Below are 15,117 nucleotides of genomic sequence, written 5' to 3' on the forward strand. Positions count from 1 at the left end.
AAGATGGGCGAAGGTGAGCCAGGCTAAGAGTTCCAGTAAGGCGGAGAAGGGAGAAAAAGATGGGGTGGTGGATTGGGATGGCAGAGGAGAAAAGGGCCTTGTCCTTGTTCAGGAAGGTGAAGGCAATTGAAATTTCAATGGGTGGGGGGCTTTAAGAGGATTCTGGATAGACAGACACAGACATGAACATGACGAGAGGATAATACAAGTGGTACAAGTGGTCTAGAACTGGGGAAGGGAAAGCGAATGGATTCTGAGGCAAAGTACCCCAGATGGTCAACCAGAATGGATTTGACCAAATCAGAGCAAGAGGTGGAGGATTGGTGAAAATGGGGGCCGAGAGGATGGGATTGAGCGGATGTGACAGTTGAGGTTTGACACCGGCCAGAAAAAAAAGGGTCCAGGATCCTCTGAAAGGGGAGCGAAGAAAATTTCGAAGGAAAAAAAAGGAAAATAATTAAGAAAGGAGAAAAAAAAAAAAAAAACGAGAAAAAGAAAAGAAAAAAATTCAAATAATATTAATGGGGAGGAAAAGTTCCCGCAACATCGGACTCTACAATGCAAGCAATCGGAGAATGGCACAATTCTTCAATGTTCATGTTGATGGAAGGAGTCTCTGGACATTCAATTGTTGCTGAGCTGGGGATACCTTCCAAGTTGAACAATTCAAATCTGTTGCAAGAGACATTTGGGGGCTCCTTCCGATTCTCATCGAGGATACGGAATACATCCGTCGATGCGAGGTACTATTTCGTACTTCGTACATGCGTACATGCGTACATCAGAGACATACGGAGTACATCCAGGCAGACGGACCTCAGCAGACAACTCGCGAATAGAAGGTGTCACCGCCAGTCTCCTTCCTACTCACTCCTCGAGATGCTAGATCGGTCTTTCCTCTTCCACTAGAATAGACAGCTTCTTCAGCTTCGGGACTTTGGAAAAACGGCAAAGCCCTCCCGGTTTCCGATTCCGGCCAACCAATAATAGCAGGAACATCCACCCCGATGGATTGCGGAGAAGGAAGGAATCATCGACCCGGTTGGCAGCTAGGAGAACTGGACTCCAGCAGGTCTAGATCTGGTCGAGATCTGGCTGGGCATTCACCAGGATCCCCTAATTCCCTAGTCTCGTCTCGTCGTCCCGACTTGATGGCGGTCCTGAGTTTCCAGGTTGTTGCCGCTCTGAGGTCCTCGATCACATGAAGGAGAGAGACCCCCAAACTCTACATTGCCGATATCGTGCGGAGAACGAGCCTCTTGACCACAAGTCTTGGACCCAAATTTGGAATGAAGGTGACCCCTGATCCTCGCGACACCGTCAAACCAATGCTTCAAGGAACCCGTGCCCGAAGAAAGAGTACGTGATGAGAGAGTGTGTGATAGAATGTACCTAGTTTAGTTCATTGCGCTCCTGTTCTAAACAGGGCTAGACGTAAGATGAGATCGGAACATGGAGGTCCTGTCTCCCTTGCCGCCCGCCCGCTACCGTCCATCCTTGATCCCGCCCCAACCACATTTATGTAGTCCTCTCCTCTCTCACTCATACCACTCACACACACCGATCTCCTTGCGGGCACATCCATGTCTTGCTTCCTCGGTCGCTGGTCCAAAACTCATGTGCTTGTTCCGGTGGGTGGAGCGGGTGCAACAGGCGGAACAGCGGGATGGCATGCGTCGTGGCATACAAAATAGTGTAGCGCAAGTGTTCTAGCCGACAGTGACAGCGCAGCCAAGCAGCCCAAGACGAGTTAAGCCATTCTGGGATTGATTGAAAATGCACGTCGACGATGCGATCGAACTATGACGGCATCGAAATTCCGCCTCTAAAATACAACACCACTTTTAGCCCAATCGGATGAATTGTAGCGCCCTACGAAGTATCCAGCGCCGTTTTTTCCTTCTTGGATTCTTAGGGACTTGTTGCATTTCTGTTTCCGCTCTACTCTGTTGTGTTGTTCTGTTTTGTTTGTAGTTGTGTACTTTCTGGTGATTTCTGCAGCAGGAAAGAACTTAAAGTTGCCCCTTCCCTTTTGCCATATTCTGTCTTCTACTCACATGTTGTTGTACTTTGTAGATTGTAGATTCTGGATTTATGGACTTTGACATTTGGGGCCTTCTCATCAGGCTTTAAAAGCCAAGATAACAGGAACTTCACCCCACCTGAAAAACACTCCCTTCCACTCCACATTTGATATTTCTCGCTTGTTGCATGCTCTTTCTTTTGCCAGCAAACTGTGCTCCGCTCATCTTTAAACATCAGAGCTATCGGAGATTGAGGTGTCATGTCCCTTTCATGACGGACTCCTGAATGTCTGATTAATGTATTTATTGTCAGTTCCTTCTTCTTCTTCTTCTTCTTGTCATGCCTCCCAGGTTCTTTGTATTCCAGCCAATCCATTATAGATGTCAACAGTCGGAAATCAAGCAGTGGTAACAGAAACATTGAATCCTAGCCTCGCCTGCTAGCCGTCTTTCCGACCTCCCCACAAGCCTCATCTCTTATCTCCGTCCATTGATGCTTCGACCTTAGCTGTCTCCAAAAGATAATGACAGTCCTAGAGACGATGCCGGTCGTAGCGCCCGCCAATGCTAAGAAAATGGGCTCTCCCCGCCTCCCCATGGAAATCATCCTCCACATCATCGAGGCCATCGTTCCCGGCTCTCCCGACGCCCTCCTTCGTCGCGACGACCCGCGTTCGCGCCTTCTTCTCTCTTTCACCCTCGTCTGTCGGTCAACGTACCTTGTTGCCACTCGGCTCCTCCGTCGTCACAGCGCATCCGTCGAATCAAGTTCCCAACTCAGCCGGTTCCTTCTCACTCTTGACAGACCCACCCACAGCCCTGACCCGGCCCTCTCATGGAAGAACATCACCTCTCTCTACCTCGCCCCCTTCGGCGACGTCCTCGACGACCCCGCCGTCGCCCACCAAACCAGGGAGCTCCTGCGGCACACAGCCGACACCCTTCGCCGCCTCGTCATCCACATGCCGTTTTCAACACTACCGCGGGTTGATGACCACAACAACGTCCGCCAAACCCTACGCGAGGGCTTCGAGAGCCTCCTGGACCTCGAGGAGTTCGTCTGCCTGTCCGACTATCCCGATCTCTCCACCTCTAGCGCCACCACGGACATTTGGGCTCTGTGGCCCAAGCTGAAGCGTCTGATGCTCTTCCACGTGCCTCTGGCCGACCATTGGCTCTGGTGGAACATTGCCCACCTGCGCAATCTCGAGTTTGTCTGGTTTATGGAACCCAAGCCCGGTATTTACGCGCCTCTACGGGTCAACGTCAAGGAGGTCTACTTCAACACCATGCCGCGCGATAGCCCTAATCTGAAGAAGAAATTCACCGTTGCCGTTGCGGGGGGTTGGTACACCGAGGACATTTATCTCATGTCCAAGTGGGATGAGCTCGACCCGGACGAGTGCATGACCTTCCGTTTCTTTGGCCAGGGTTTGCCGGACGATGTTGGTACGATCCGGAGGAAGTGGCTTGCTAAGAACATTGAGAATGGGAGCTTGTGGGACTTGGATGTCGTGTCCAGGTACATGGCCGGTGGGGGAAAGTCTCATGCCAGAGGACCTGGGGGTAAGGACCTCGGTGATTTGGTACTGCCGAGGCTTTTTCCTGGCTGGCGATATCAGTGATTAGTCCAAAGAGGGGGGGGGGATGCCACCTTTCTTTGCCGCCCTTTGCAGTTTTCGTCTTTTTTCCTTTTCCTTTCTTTCCGGTTGTTTTATAGGATTTCAATCTACATAGCGAAGGCGCTGTTAGACTGCGGAATAGCCTCAATGGGCGAGGGATCTCCTACGCCTTGCACCGAGCAGAGGTTTAAGCGGCTGACACTGGGGTTTTGCATTTCAATGGACATTCATACACTCGCTTCTGTTTAAATTTCAGGGATCCGGGGGGTTATATTCAGGTTTCCCGAGAGGAGTTTCTCTTTTCTTCTCTTCTTCCTCTTCTCTCCCGGTTGTTATCATTCGGGGCATGTATTTTAAAGGCATCTGTGTGTATATTTACAGAAGAACTTGGGCAGCGAACAAACGAGATGCCTTGATATCCTCTCTTGTATATGGCTTTTCTTGTGGTGGAGATACAAGTACTTACTCATCGTGTTCAGATCCCTCGTCGTCGCCAGGAGCCTCCTCGACTGGTGCCTCTTCTTCAACGGGCTCTTCTTCGGTTCCTTCTTCTTCAGGTGCCTCGGGAGCCTCCTCGACAGGCTCCTGCCCTTCCTCGCCCGCCTCGGGCTCCTCAGTTTCGGCATCTCCACCATTGCGGGCCTTGATGAGATCAACAGCCTAAAGCACCCAGTTAGCGCATGAAGCCTGTCGCACACGACATCCACACCTCTCTCCATCTTCAAGAAAACTCACCTTCTCAGCAAGCATATACACAGGTTGTTGCGTATTAGCACCGGGCAACAGTGGCATAATCGACCCATCCACAACCCTCAACCTCTTAACGTCATGCACGAACAACTCCTCATCAACGACACCGCCCTTCTCCTTAGGCTTCTTCGCCGCCGTCGCAATAGGATGGAAATTCGTCGGAATCAACACCTCCCTTATCCACTCCCTCAGCTCCTCCCCCTCGACATCGATACCCGGCATCGTCTCCTCTGGCTCATACTCGGCGAAATCCTCGCTAGCCATATACCTACGCAGGAATCTAATGTTCTCAACCATGATGTCCAAGTCGACGGGGTTCGAAAGCGCCCGGTAGTCCACGATGGGCTCGTTCTCCGGGTCCGCTGGGTCGATGTTGATGGTGCCGTGGCTGACTACGTGCATGCTCATGACGATGCCTCCAGCGCCGCCGCTAAGTGGGTACCAGAGGATGTTTGTGTTCTTGCTGCGGAGGAGCTTCGCGTGCAGCTTTTGGAAGTCGGCGTATCCGTCGACCACCCAGGGGTGGCTATTCGGAGGCAGAAACTCGGCGGGATCCTGCGCCTCGTAGCGGGCGGCGATTTCTTCAAAGTCCTCGGTCACCGTGGGCAGGCCAACCCAGGCGCCGAGGTTGGGGGAGGAATTGGTGCGTGGGTCGCCGTTGACGGTTACGTTGGGGGCCGGGGGAGCTCCGTTGGCCCAGCGATATCCGACGCTTAGGTAGGCGTGGTCCTGGAAGTTTTGTCCCACGCCGGGGATGTCGACGAGGACTTCGATGCCGGCCTCTTCGAGGAGATCCTTGGGGCCGATACCGCTCAGCTGGAGGATCTGGGGCGTGTGCACCGTGCCGGCCGATAGGATCACCTCCTTCCTCGCCTTGACGGTCTTGCTGACTGGCCGCTTCTCCTCCTGCTCCCCCTCCTCCTCTCCCTCCTCCGGCTCGGCGGCATCGGAATCACGCGGGAAGAACTCGACGCCCGTGGCGGCGAGGTCGTCGTCGAACAGGATGCGACGCACTTTGTGGCGGGTGATGACGGCAAGGTTGTCGCGCTCGTCGATTATGCCGTCGTAGTGGCCGGTGCGGGCGTACGAGCGCCAGTAGGTTTTGGGATCGAGGCTGGAGGGGAACCAGAAGAGGCCGTTGTTGCCGTTGGCGCCGTCGAGGGGGACATCCATGTTGGGCATCTTGGTCATGGCGTTGTACATTGGGACTAATTAGAGCGGTTAGCGGGGTCTGTATCAATGGCATACGCCAGAGGGTAGGAACTCACTGATGCTGGGGTTCTGGTACGTCGGGAAGGAGGCGTAGATGTGTGTGTCTTCTTCCATGCCCCACGCATCGGGGTCCCAGGTGATATTGAACGTTTTGGCGAGCTCTTCCTCCGGCGGCGTAAAGTGCATGGCCTTTCGGAAGTAGGGGATGACGCCCTCCCAGTTCCAGGTAGAGTCGGGGCCGCCTAGTTCAGCCCACCCGTCATATTCGCTCCTCGTTCCACGGACGGCAACCATGCCGTTGATGGCGGAACTTCCGCCGACGCAGCATCCAATCCGGACGGCCTGGGTGCGGTTGTGCATGTCTGGTTGTTTGACGGAAGTGATGTTGTAGCGGATTCCGGGGTCGTTGAAGTTGCGTCCGCCGCCGGCACGGGTGACCTCATTGGAGACTACAGGCATTGTTAGAGACCCAGTCGTTTTCCTTTTCGGGTTGAAGAAAAATGTCTTGAGGTAACGGTAGAGAGGTTCCTACTTACTAACATGGCAGTACTCGATAACCAGAACAGTAGCTTTTCGCTGATTGTTAGCCTCGCACAAGACAATGCCCACCGTCTGAAGAGAACTTACTCTTCCCATCGGCTGTAAGTCGATCGGCAACAGTCAACCCCGCCGTTCCAGCGCCGACGATGATGTAGTCATATTCTTCATCGACTTCGTCGGCTCTCTGGAGGATTTTTGCGCCGCGTAGCTCGTGGGGACGGCCGGAGACGACGGATAAGAGCGTCGCTAGGACGGCGGCGATTCTGAGGGCAGTCGTTCGCATGGTGGATTTCTCTTCTCTACTTTCTTTTTGATTCTAGCGCTGAGAATGGCCGAGGGGAGAGTGTCAAGGAACTAAAGAGGAAGCGAACGCAGTTCCCAAGGGAAGGAATGGAGAAAATTCAATGCTTCAATGCCCAGAAGAAGACTCCTCCTTTCCTCCTTTCCGCCAGAAATGAAAAAGTTGTCATTGTGGCTCCCGCAATGGTCCGAGGCCGACATATACCCGTCCCTTTCACTATATCCTGGAAGGGGGAAAATTGATGAATTGTGGATGTGAAGATGCAATATGAGCGTATTCCGCAGCTTCGTGTTAGTGGGTTGCCACCGCCCCGTCAAGGCTGGCCAATATAGCCGACGAATATAAAGTGGATGCGGGGAAATGGGGGTATGTTTACGGCTGCCAGTTCAGGTACGAGGGGCTTGGGACTGATTGGTATATCCGAGAAGGGCAATGGGGTGAGGAGGTGATTAATGAGAGAGCAATACCAGGCATGAGGCTATGTGGAGAGGGTGTCGTCCTGCCTCTCACGGAGACTAGAGACGGCGAGGACATAGGAGTCCCGACTAGCATTGTCCGGGAGTGATGGGCCAATTGACCAGTGAGATGGAGGATTCTAGCACTTTAACCGTGGAGGAATCTAGAAATACCCTGTGAGAATCGACTGATCCTTCTCCTACGGAGAGGCAAGATCGCGGGATGGCCTCACCAAGAGATCATCGTGATCCAAGCATAAAAGCTCGCCTAGTTACCAAAGGAAACCGTCTCTATGCAGCGACATTAGTGACTGCAAAGAATGCGAGCTTCTGTCGAGCTCTCCACATATTCCCTTAACTCCCAAAGACCTCTTCTAAGAGTTGGCTGTCCTGATTCCAATGATGCTGCCATGGCTGCAACCTGCATCCCTACGAGGAGGCTGCGACGACCCGTCTCCTCCTCGCGACAGAACCTCTCTCATTGGCAGCGCAAGAACACTGAGGATGAAGGTTATCCAGGCTCATCTGAAAGCTGTTGAGATTCGAGACCCATCACAAGGTCTGGAGCCTAAAGAATCTCGCCCGGTTCTCCACCGACTCCGAGACCATCCTCCCTTTTGCGGCTATTCTGCAGGAGAGGAGTACACGACTCATCTGTCACCCTACATGTGTTTACGAGACCTGGGCCTCTCGCTGCGACAGATCCCTCCGACACGCATCAATTCCAAATTGTGTACACATAAGCTCTCTTTTTTCTTGTATAGATTAAACAGTTTTGCCCAATCTCCCCTTCCAGGGCATAAAAAGGACTCTAAGATGCCATGCTCCTCTTCTATAATCGATACACACAAAAGGTAAGAAAAAACCCGCCAAAATCCCTCCCTTCTTTTTTTGCAACTTCAGAGTGGTGTGTTCCCATGGCCATGCGCCCGGCGACCCTCCCAAGAATGTCAGGAAAATGAAAATGATAGACACCAAGAAAAAGAAAAAGAAAAACACCCCATAAAAGTTCCTACATGTATTGTACAAGTAATTGAAACAAGACGCTCCAACCACGCTAGATAGTGGCTTTCCAACTCATCGTCCCCTTTCCCTTATTTCTTGTCGGTCGTTTATATGTCAAAAAGGCTCTATTGGCCTCTAGTCGTTAGGCGTCAAGTGTAGTTGGACTTGGCTCTGTTTAGTACCAATCCCTTCCACTCTTCTGCATCTCAATCAACCTCCACCCCCTCGTCTCGGGGTTGTTTACGTCCTCAGGCACACGAGTCATGCCAATGGCGTACGTAACGAGCTGCACCTTGTCTTCCATACCGGCCGCAAGCTCGTTCGACTTGGCATTGCGGTAGACGTGCACTTCCTGAGTCCTGCAGGTGATGATGAAGACGGGAATGTCACCGGGATCGAGCATCTTCGCCTTAAGAATGTCGACGTTTCGAATATCCAAAATCCTACCATCGGACTTCATGCCCATCTGGAGATACTGCTTCGTCAAGGCCTCGTACACAGAGAACTGAGCCGCCGAGAGCCAAAGCTTCAAGGTCTCGACGTCGCCCTTGACGTACGCGTCGAGGACCTCGGGGAGGATGTATTCTCGGAGCTCCTGGAGGAAGGGCTCGACCTTGAACTGGGGGTCCATCTCGCGGAACTTCTTGATGACCATGGCGGTCTCGTTCTCGGCGAAGAAGCTGCCGATTCGGTCGGTTATGCTCCTGGCTGTGCTGATGAGGGGGTTCTCGGATTCTTGGTAGACGTTCTTGGCGTTGAAGAGACCCTGGATGACCTTGTTCGAGTCCCTGAAATCCCTCCAGGCCTCCTTCCAGGCGGCATCCTTGTGTAGGGTAACGTTTGTGCCGGCACTTTAAATTAGTTAGCGAGATAGTTTCTAACAACTCCGGCGGAGACATTGGGGGAAAAAAGCAACTTACTTGGGATCCTCCTGGAAGACTTCAGGAGCGGCACCGCCATTCTTGTCCTTGAGCTCCCGCCTCCTTCGGCGCTCTTCCTTCTCAACCCAGCCACCGTATCGGGAGCTAGCACCATCATCGATGACGTCCTTTACGCTCTTGTACGCCTCGGTCTCTCGGATCGGCTTAGTCGCTTTGTCGAGGGCCTCGCCGGTAACGTTCGCCGCGGATCGCACACCTTTGACGACGGGAGTCTCCCACGTCCAGGTTGCACCCTTTCCGATGGCACCAGCCGTGGTCTTGACGACCTTTGAAGTAGTCGACGAAACGGCACTGCTCGTCTTCTCATAAGCCTCACGTGCGCGCCTGACGGATTCGCTCTCGGTGAATTGGTGCGCCGACGAGGCAATGGCCTTGGTCGATTCGTTCCACTCCTTAGACTGCTCCATCTCGGATTGGAAGGTCTCCTTGAATACCTCCCATGGCGTCTTGTTGCCGTGGGGCGGCGGCGGGGGTAGGTCCTCCTTCTTGGTCTTTTGTTGCTTCTTCTGCTCCTGGTTTTCGCCTTCCTCGGTCTTGGATTCGGATTCTTTGTCCTTTGCTGGTTCTTCCTCGGTCTTGGTCTCCGACGGCTTCTCTTCGGCTGGCTTCTCCTTGTTGCCACGGATGGATGTGGCGTGGAATTGGCGGGATTGGATGGCGACCCTGGTGGAGACGTAGAGGGATTCCGGGGTGAATGGGGATCTTAGTCGGGCGAGATGGTAGCTCTGGATGTGGGATTGCTCTTGCGCTCCTGCCCTGGTGGTAATGGAAAGCTGCGATATCCGCCGGTAAGCAGAGGATCGGCCGTGGGCAATAGCTAACCGGCTGGTTGCGCCCGAGAACAGGGCCTGGGAGCTTTGCCCCGTTCGAGAAACTAGGGAATTCATAACTGATGGAGATGACAACAAAAAAATAGGACTCAATTAAGGATTGTCCAAGCCCAAGATAGGATCGAAAAGGAGGAGGGAAGGGGGGAGAAAAGAAAGGGATCAGCGGGACTTGGAAGAGTTGGGAAACCACAGTGTAGAATTGACTGCGCGAGAATCGGATGTGCTGCTTAGACGCGGAAAAAAAAATTTCGAAAAAAAGAATCTGGGGGAAGGACGGTCTTTACCGAGGTTTTGCCACACACCACCCAAGGAATCAAGCCGAATGGAACCAAGCTTCCTTGTATCCAGAGACGGAAAAAAAAAATTAAACATCAGCCCAGCATCCAGCAATCCGCCATTCCCCCCAATTGAGCCATGAGCACAGTATTTACGAGGCGCCTTTTGGCGCGGCCGAGTCTCCGAAATGCCATAGAATCAGCGATTCCCTCAAACCGAGCACCTCAGCTCGTCCGCACCGTCACCACGACCCCTACGAGCCAATCCAAAGGCAACACCCGCAAAGGCACGGGGAATATCGCATCGAGCCTCTTCAGTCGGTCGGGACCGGCCCAATCTGACGATGCGACGTCGGCGGCGAAGAAGCAGCAGACACCCGCTGGGTTCGCCATGGCCAACCTCTCCAAGGTGCTCGGCCCAGCGCCGGTTGGATTCGAAGACGGTGATGAGCCGTCGCCCCTTGCGAGCCTCACCAACGAGCTCACGGCACGACGCGCCGTCGAGGAGCAGGAGCCCTACCACTTTCACATTTTCTCCCACAAACACAACACCCACGTGACAGTCACGAAGCCGAACCGAGACGCCATCATCTCCCTGTCGTGCGGCAACATTGGCTTCAGGAAGTCGAGGAGAAAGCAGTACGACGCTGCGTACCAACTCACCGTGTACGTACTCGAGAGGCTGTACGACGCGGGGTGGGATAGGAAGATTAACAAGATGGAGGTTGTGTTGCGAGGATTCGGTGCTGGGCGAGAGGCCGCTACGAAGGTGCTGCTTGGAAACGAGGGCAGCAGGCTGAGGGAAAAGATTGTGAGGGTGGCTGATGCTACGAGGATCAAGTTTGGTGGAACGAAGAGCAAGAACCCCAGGCGTATTTAAGGCTCGATGGGGCGATGTTAGAGCTGAGCTGATGGACCACCATGTGTATACTATAAGATACATGTACAACTACATACACCTATTTCTTAAAACGGATGTTTTTATTTTTATTGTATCACATAGATCGACGACACTTCTACGATGTGAAAAGTTGAACAGATTCAAGTCAATTGCCGTCGACGTGTGGTGTCAAGTGGGTATTGAGAACGAAAACAGAGAAGCCCCAAAGAAACGAGAAACGCCGTCCACCCATATGTCCCAACCATCCCATGATGCCCATCCAAGGGAAGAAAAAGAAAAGGAATAACGCCTAGTCCCTAACCATACTAGCAGAAAATGAATGCCTATGCATGATCCTATGCATGTTTCCCCATGATCCTTTCTTCAATCTTTCCTCGGCTGGCTGCTTTCGACCTGGGGCCTCATGGGCCTCAACATCCGCGATGACTCGTCCGCATTGTCCTCCTCCTCAACCAACTCTCCGTCCGCCGTATCCGCAGCAGGCGGCTCCACCCATTCCTTAGGCACGACACAGGGGAATGCGACACCAATATTCGCAGCTCGGTTCAGCCAACCCGGCCCGCGGCGACCGGTAAGCCTTTCGACGAGGTATGAGGTGAAGTGGTTGCAGTTTCTCGTGAGCAAATTGTACGAGGTGCCCATGAACTCGGCCGACACGTCCTTTATCGTCGCTTCGATTTCGGCGGGCGCGGCAAAGGTAAAGCCGTGAATGATTTCGCATTTGAATATCGCTCCGGGAGGGACTTGTCCCGGCTTCGTCCAGTATACTCCCGAGAGACCCGGCCTATCGTGGCCTCCGTAGGCATATTCTTTTCCGTTGATCACGACGCCGGAATGGAGGAGCGCGGTGCCCATGGTCCATAGTATCGATGATAGTTTTCCTGGCTATAAAGAAGAACAAGTTAGTATCATGTTTTCGCAAAGCTAGCAGGATTGGGGCTGCAGGGGGCGACTTTGACGAACCGGCAAAAGGTCATACACGTTGATTTTAACCTCCGTCTTTTGGAGCGATAAAGTCGACCGGTGAGATCGCCGGGACGATTGTGGGGAATTGCGGCTCGGCATTGCTTCCTTGGAAAAGATAAATGTGTATCGATATGGAGAGAAAGTAGTGATATGGAGGGAGAGGGAAAAGATGAAGTCAAGGAACCAGGCGGATAAGCGGGCTTATCGCGATATCGATATTTAAAGTTGAGTGTGTGGCGAAGCCGGTCCTGCACTCCGCTGCCTAACCAGGTGACAGAACCCAATGATAAAATGCTAGGAATGGTTTACTGTGGGCTGGTCGTCGGTACAGAACAATTGAAGATGAAGAGGAGTGAGATCGGCTGCTCCGTCTTTGTTCTGCTTGCTCGGGGGATGTCGGTCTTTGTTTCGCGCTTCTTGTTTTAGTCGCAGAGCTTAACATGAATTATCCTGACGCACAGATGCGAGGGAGGAGCACAGTATCCAAGGTTGTGCATATCCACTGTGAGATGCGTCATGGGCCGTTGCAAGAGGGAGCAGATGGCGTCAACTGTGACTGGTTGGTCTGAAAAAAGTGATTGCCGGATTATCATTCAACCATGGGCCGACAACCTTGTGCCGACCTTGAGGTCCAACAATTCGAGGCACGACTGAACTTGACAACGAAAGAGATGAACTGCGGGGCCTTGGAGCGGGGTCATCACGTGATCATTCTCCAAGCACCGACCAGCTCTGTTTTTTTCCCGTGCAAGGATTTTGCAAAATGCTTGTCGCGCTCCTGTTAAGAAGCAAATTTCTTCCCTTCCCATCTTCAATCCACGCGAGAAAAACTTGCCATCCCTTTTCACGACCGGACTGGGATCGTGTCCCGGTCGCTCGTTACTCAAAAGTCGTCTTCTCCTCTTCACGCCGACCTAAAGGCTGGTTTCACTACCAGCCGAGTACGTCGTCACCGTGTCTCTCCCCGTCTTCTCCTCTTTTTTCTTCACTTCTCTCTCCCGTCCTTTTACCCATTGCGCAGCTCGGTCTGCCTTTGCCGCAAGGCCTACCTCCTCATCCGCCGTCGGTTGCACCGTCGTCTACATCACATCCCGTAACTACGCCAAAGGAAAAAAGAGCAGAATGCCGCCAAAGAAGCAGGTTCAAGAAGAGAAGATCCTCCTGGGCAGGCCCGGTAACAACCTGAAGAGTGGAATCGTGCGTCTGCCACCGCTGCTGCTCCTGCTGCCTCGCCGACGGGCCTGGATGCCCAAGCTCACAACAGCCTATGCTTAGGTCGGCCTTGCCAATGTGGGAAAGTCAACACTGTTCCAGGCCATTACCAAGTCCAACCTTGGCAACCCAGCTGTAAATTACCCCCCCGCCCTAGCTAGTTCTGCCCTCCTCTTATTCAGCGGCCGATGCTAATGTCTCAATGGCGTATAGAACTTCCCCTATGCCACCATCGACCCCGAAGAGGCTCGCGTGATCGTTCCCGATGAGCGGTTCGATTGGCTCTGCGAGAAGTTCAAGCCCAAGTCCAAGGTGCCCGCCAACCTCACTGTCTACGACATTGCCGGATTGACCCGCGGTGCGTCGACTGGTGCCGGTCTCGGAAATGCCTTCTTGTCGCATATTCGGGCCGTAGACGCCATCTTCCAGGTTGTGCGTTGCTTCGACGACGCGGAGATTATCCATGTCGAGGGCGATGTCAACCCCACCCGCGATCTCGAAATTATCGCAGACGAGCTCCGACTCAAGGATATCGAGTTTGTCGAAAAGGCGCTCGAGAACCAGAAGAGGAAGACTCGCGTGGGTGGTCAGAGCCTGGAGGTCAAGAAGGCTAGGGAAGAGGAAGCTACTATTGAGAAGATATTAGCTTTGTTGAACGAGGGCAAGGACGTCAGGAAGGGTGACTGGTCTCCCAAGGAGGTAAGAATAGACGCTGAAAACGTCGCCTTTTTCCTTTCCTCTTGGCGCTACCTTACTTCACGCATACACCCCTTTTATGATGAACAAAGGCCACATGGCCTGAATCTAATCCCAGCTCTTCGAATGCCTCACTAAAACAACGCTCGAGTGCATACTGAGATAAACTCTTGTCCTGATTTCTTTTCGAAATGCGTTTTTCCTACGAAGCACAATCCAACCGCCTCTTGGGTTTGAGTACGCTAACCGAATGGAACACTCCACCCCTCATTTAGGTCGAGGTCATCAACTCTCTTCTCCTCCTTACCGCCAAGCCCGTCGTCTACCTGGTCAACCTTTCCGAGAGGGACTTCATCCGCAAGAAGAACAAGCACCTACCCAAGGTCGCTGAGTGGATCGCAACCCACGCTAAGGGCGATCCCGTCATCCCCATCTCCGTCTCCTACGAGGAGCGCCTCACGCAGTTCGAGACCGAGGAGGAGTCCCTGGAGGAGCAGAAGAGGGTCGGCGCCAACTCGTGCATCCCCAAGCTCATCGTCACGATGAGGAAGGTCCTCAACCTCGGCAGCTTCTTCACCGTCGGCTCCGACGAGGTCAGGCAGTGGACCATCCGCAACGGCACCAAGGCGCCCCAGGCTGCCGGTGTCATTCACACCGACTTTGAGAAGACGTTTATCCAGGCTATTGTATATAACTTTACCGTCTTGAAGGAACTCGGTGATGAGGCTGAGGTTAAGGCGAAGGGTAAGGTTATGACGAAGGGCAAGGATTATGTCGTGGAGGATGGAGATATTCTACTGATTAAAGCGGGTGCCGCCAAGGGTTAATCTCCCCTATCTGTATTCGGATAGACCTGACATGACACTATAAAAGAAAAAGTTGTAACCGAATATCTTGCGTCCAAGCCTCGTGCTCTGTGAATTGTGTCGTGATTACTATCTTGGCCTACACTCAAACCAAGTGGTTCTCAAAAAGAGCATTATCTCCGAGGACTCACCTTCTTCGTCTCGAGGGAAGTAACACCCGCCTTCACGATGAAATGGGGACACAAGAATTGCAAAGTAAGATCCAAGTTCATAGCCGACATTGAATTAAGTACGTAGGTTAACTACCGTAATTGCCATCATCTCCATAAACTGCATGAAACCAAACCACTTGAGCACATATTAAGAAATAAGAAGAAAGAGAACAACCAAAAGAGAAAAAGACAACAAAAAACTGTCGAGATAGACCAGGAAACAGAACCAGCCGTTTCCGGCCCCTTTGGAAAAATCCCCCTAACATTGTTTTGCTTCCTCCAAAACAACCAATCTTCCAAAACTCCTTCAACTCCCCCACCCTCAACTCCCCGAGTGTCTTTAAAAGAACAAATCAAAAGAGAGAAGGT

The 15,117-nt window shown here is 52.7% G+C and overlaps 4 protein-coding genes and 2 pseudogenes across 4 annotated transcripts; 3 read left to right on the plus strand and 3 right to left on the minus strand.

Annotated features, from left to right (window-relative positions):
• Window positions 1-2,599: 2,599 nt before the first annotated feature.
• SAPIO_CDS0101 lies at window positions 2,600-3,649 on the plus strand (annotated as a pseudogene; the record flags this gene model as incomplete).
• A 459-nt stretch (window positions 3,650-4,108) lies between these two features.
• Window positions 4,109-6,431, minus strand: SAPIO_CDS0102 (Oxidoreductase; the record flags this gene model as incomplete). The annotated part of the gene is made up of 5 exons (XM_016782968.1): window positions 4,109-4,306; window positions 4,382-5,604; window positions 5,665-6,057; window positions 6,145-6,177; window positions 6,236-6,431. 5 exons carry the CDS (start codon window positions 6,429-6,431, stop codon window positions 4,109-4,111), a joined length of 2,043 nt encoding a protein of 680 aa, XP_016646601.1.
• A 1,653-nt stretch (window positions 6,432-8,084) lies between these two features.
• SAPIO_CDS0103 (Mitochondrial inner membrane translocase subunit TIM44) lies at window positions 8,085-9,737 on the minus strand (the record flags this gene model as incomplete). Its single annotated transcript, XM_016782969.1, has 2 exons — window positions 8,085-8,760; window positions 8,830-9,737. The coding sequence occupies 2 exons, from the start codon at window positions 9,735-9,737 to the stop codon at window positions 8,085-8,087; spliced, it is 1,584 nt and encodes a 527-aa protein (XP_016646602.1).
• Window positions 9,738-10,094: 357 nt separating this feature from the next.
• Window positions 10,095-10,835, plus strand: SAPIO_CDS0104 (annotated as a pseudogene; the record flags this gene model as incomplete).
• Window positions 10,836-11,219: 384 nt separating this feature from the next.
• Window positions 11,220-11,921, minus strand: SAPIO_CDS0105 (Uncharacterized protein; the record flags this gene model as incomplete). The annotated part of the gene is made up of 2 exons (XM_016782970.1): window positions 11,220-11,741; window positions 11,820-11,921. 2 exons carry the CDS (start codon window positions 11,919-11,921, stop codon window positions 11,220-11,222), a joined length of 624 nt encoding a protein of 207 aa, XP_016646603.1.
• Window positions 11,922-12,944: 1,023 nt separating this feature from the next.
• SAPIO_CDS0106 (uncharacterized protein) lies at window positions 12,945-14,557 on the plus strand (the record flags this gene model as incomplete). The annotated part of the gene is made up of 4 exons (XM_016782971.1): window positions 12,945-13,019; window positions 13,098-13,169; window positions 13,248-13,733; window positions 14,006-14,557. 4 exons carry the CDS (start codon window positions 12,945-12,947, stop codon window positions 14,555-14,557), a joined length of 1,185 nt encoding a protein of 394 aa, XP_016646604.1.
• Between the last annotated feature and the right edge of the window lie 560 nt (window positions 14,558-15,117).

The sequence above is a fragment of the Scedosporium apiospermum genome (genome assembly GCF_000732125.1).
Source record: "Scedosporium apiospermum strain IHEM 14462 chromosome Unknown SEQ_SAPIO_0011, whole genome shotgun sequence".
In the NCBI taxonomy this organism is placed as follows: domain Eukaryota; kingdom Fungi; phylum Ascomycota; class Sordariomycetes; order Microascales; family Microascaceae; genus Scedosporium; species Scedosporium apiospermum.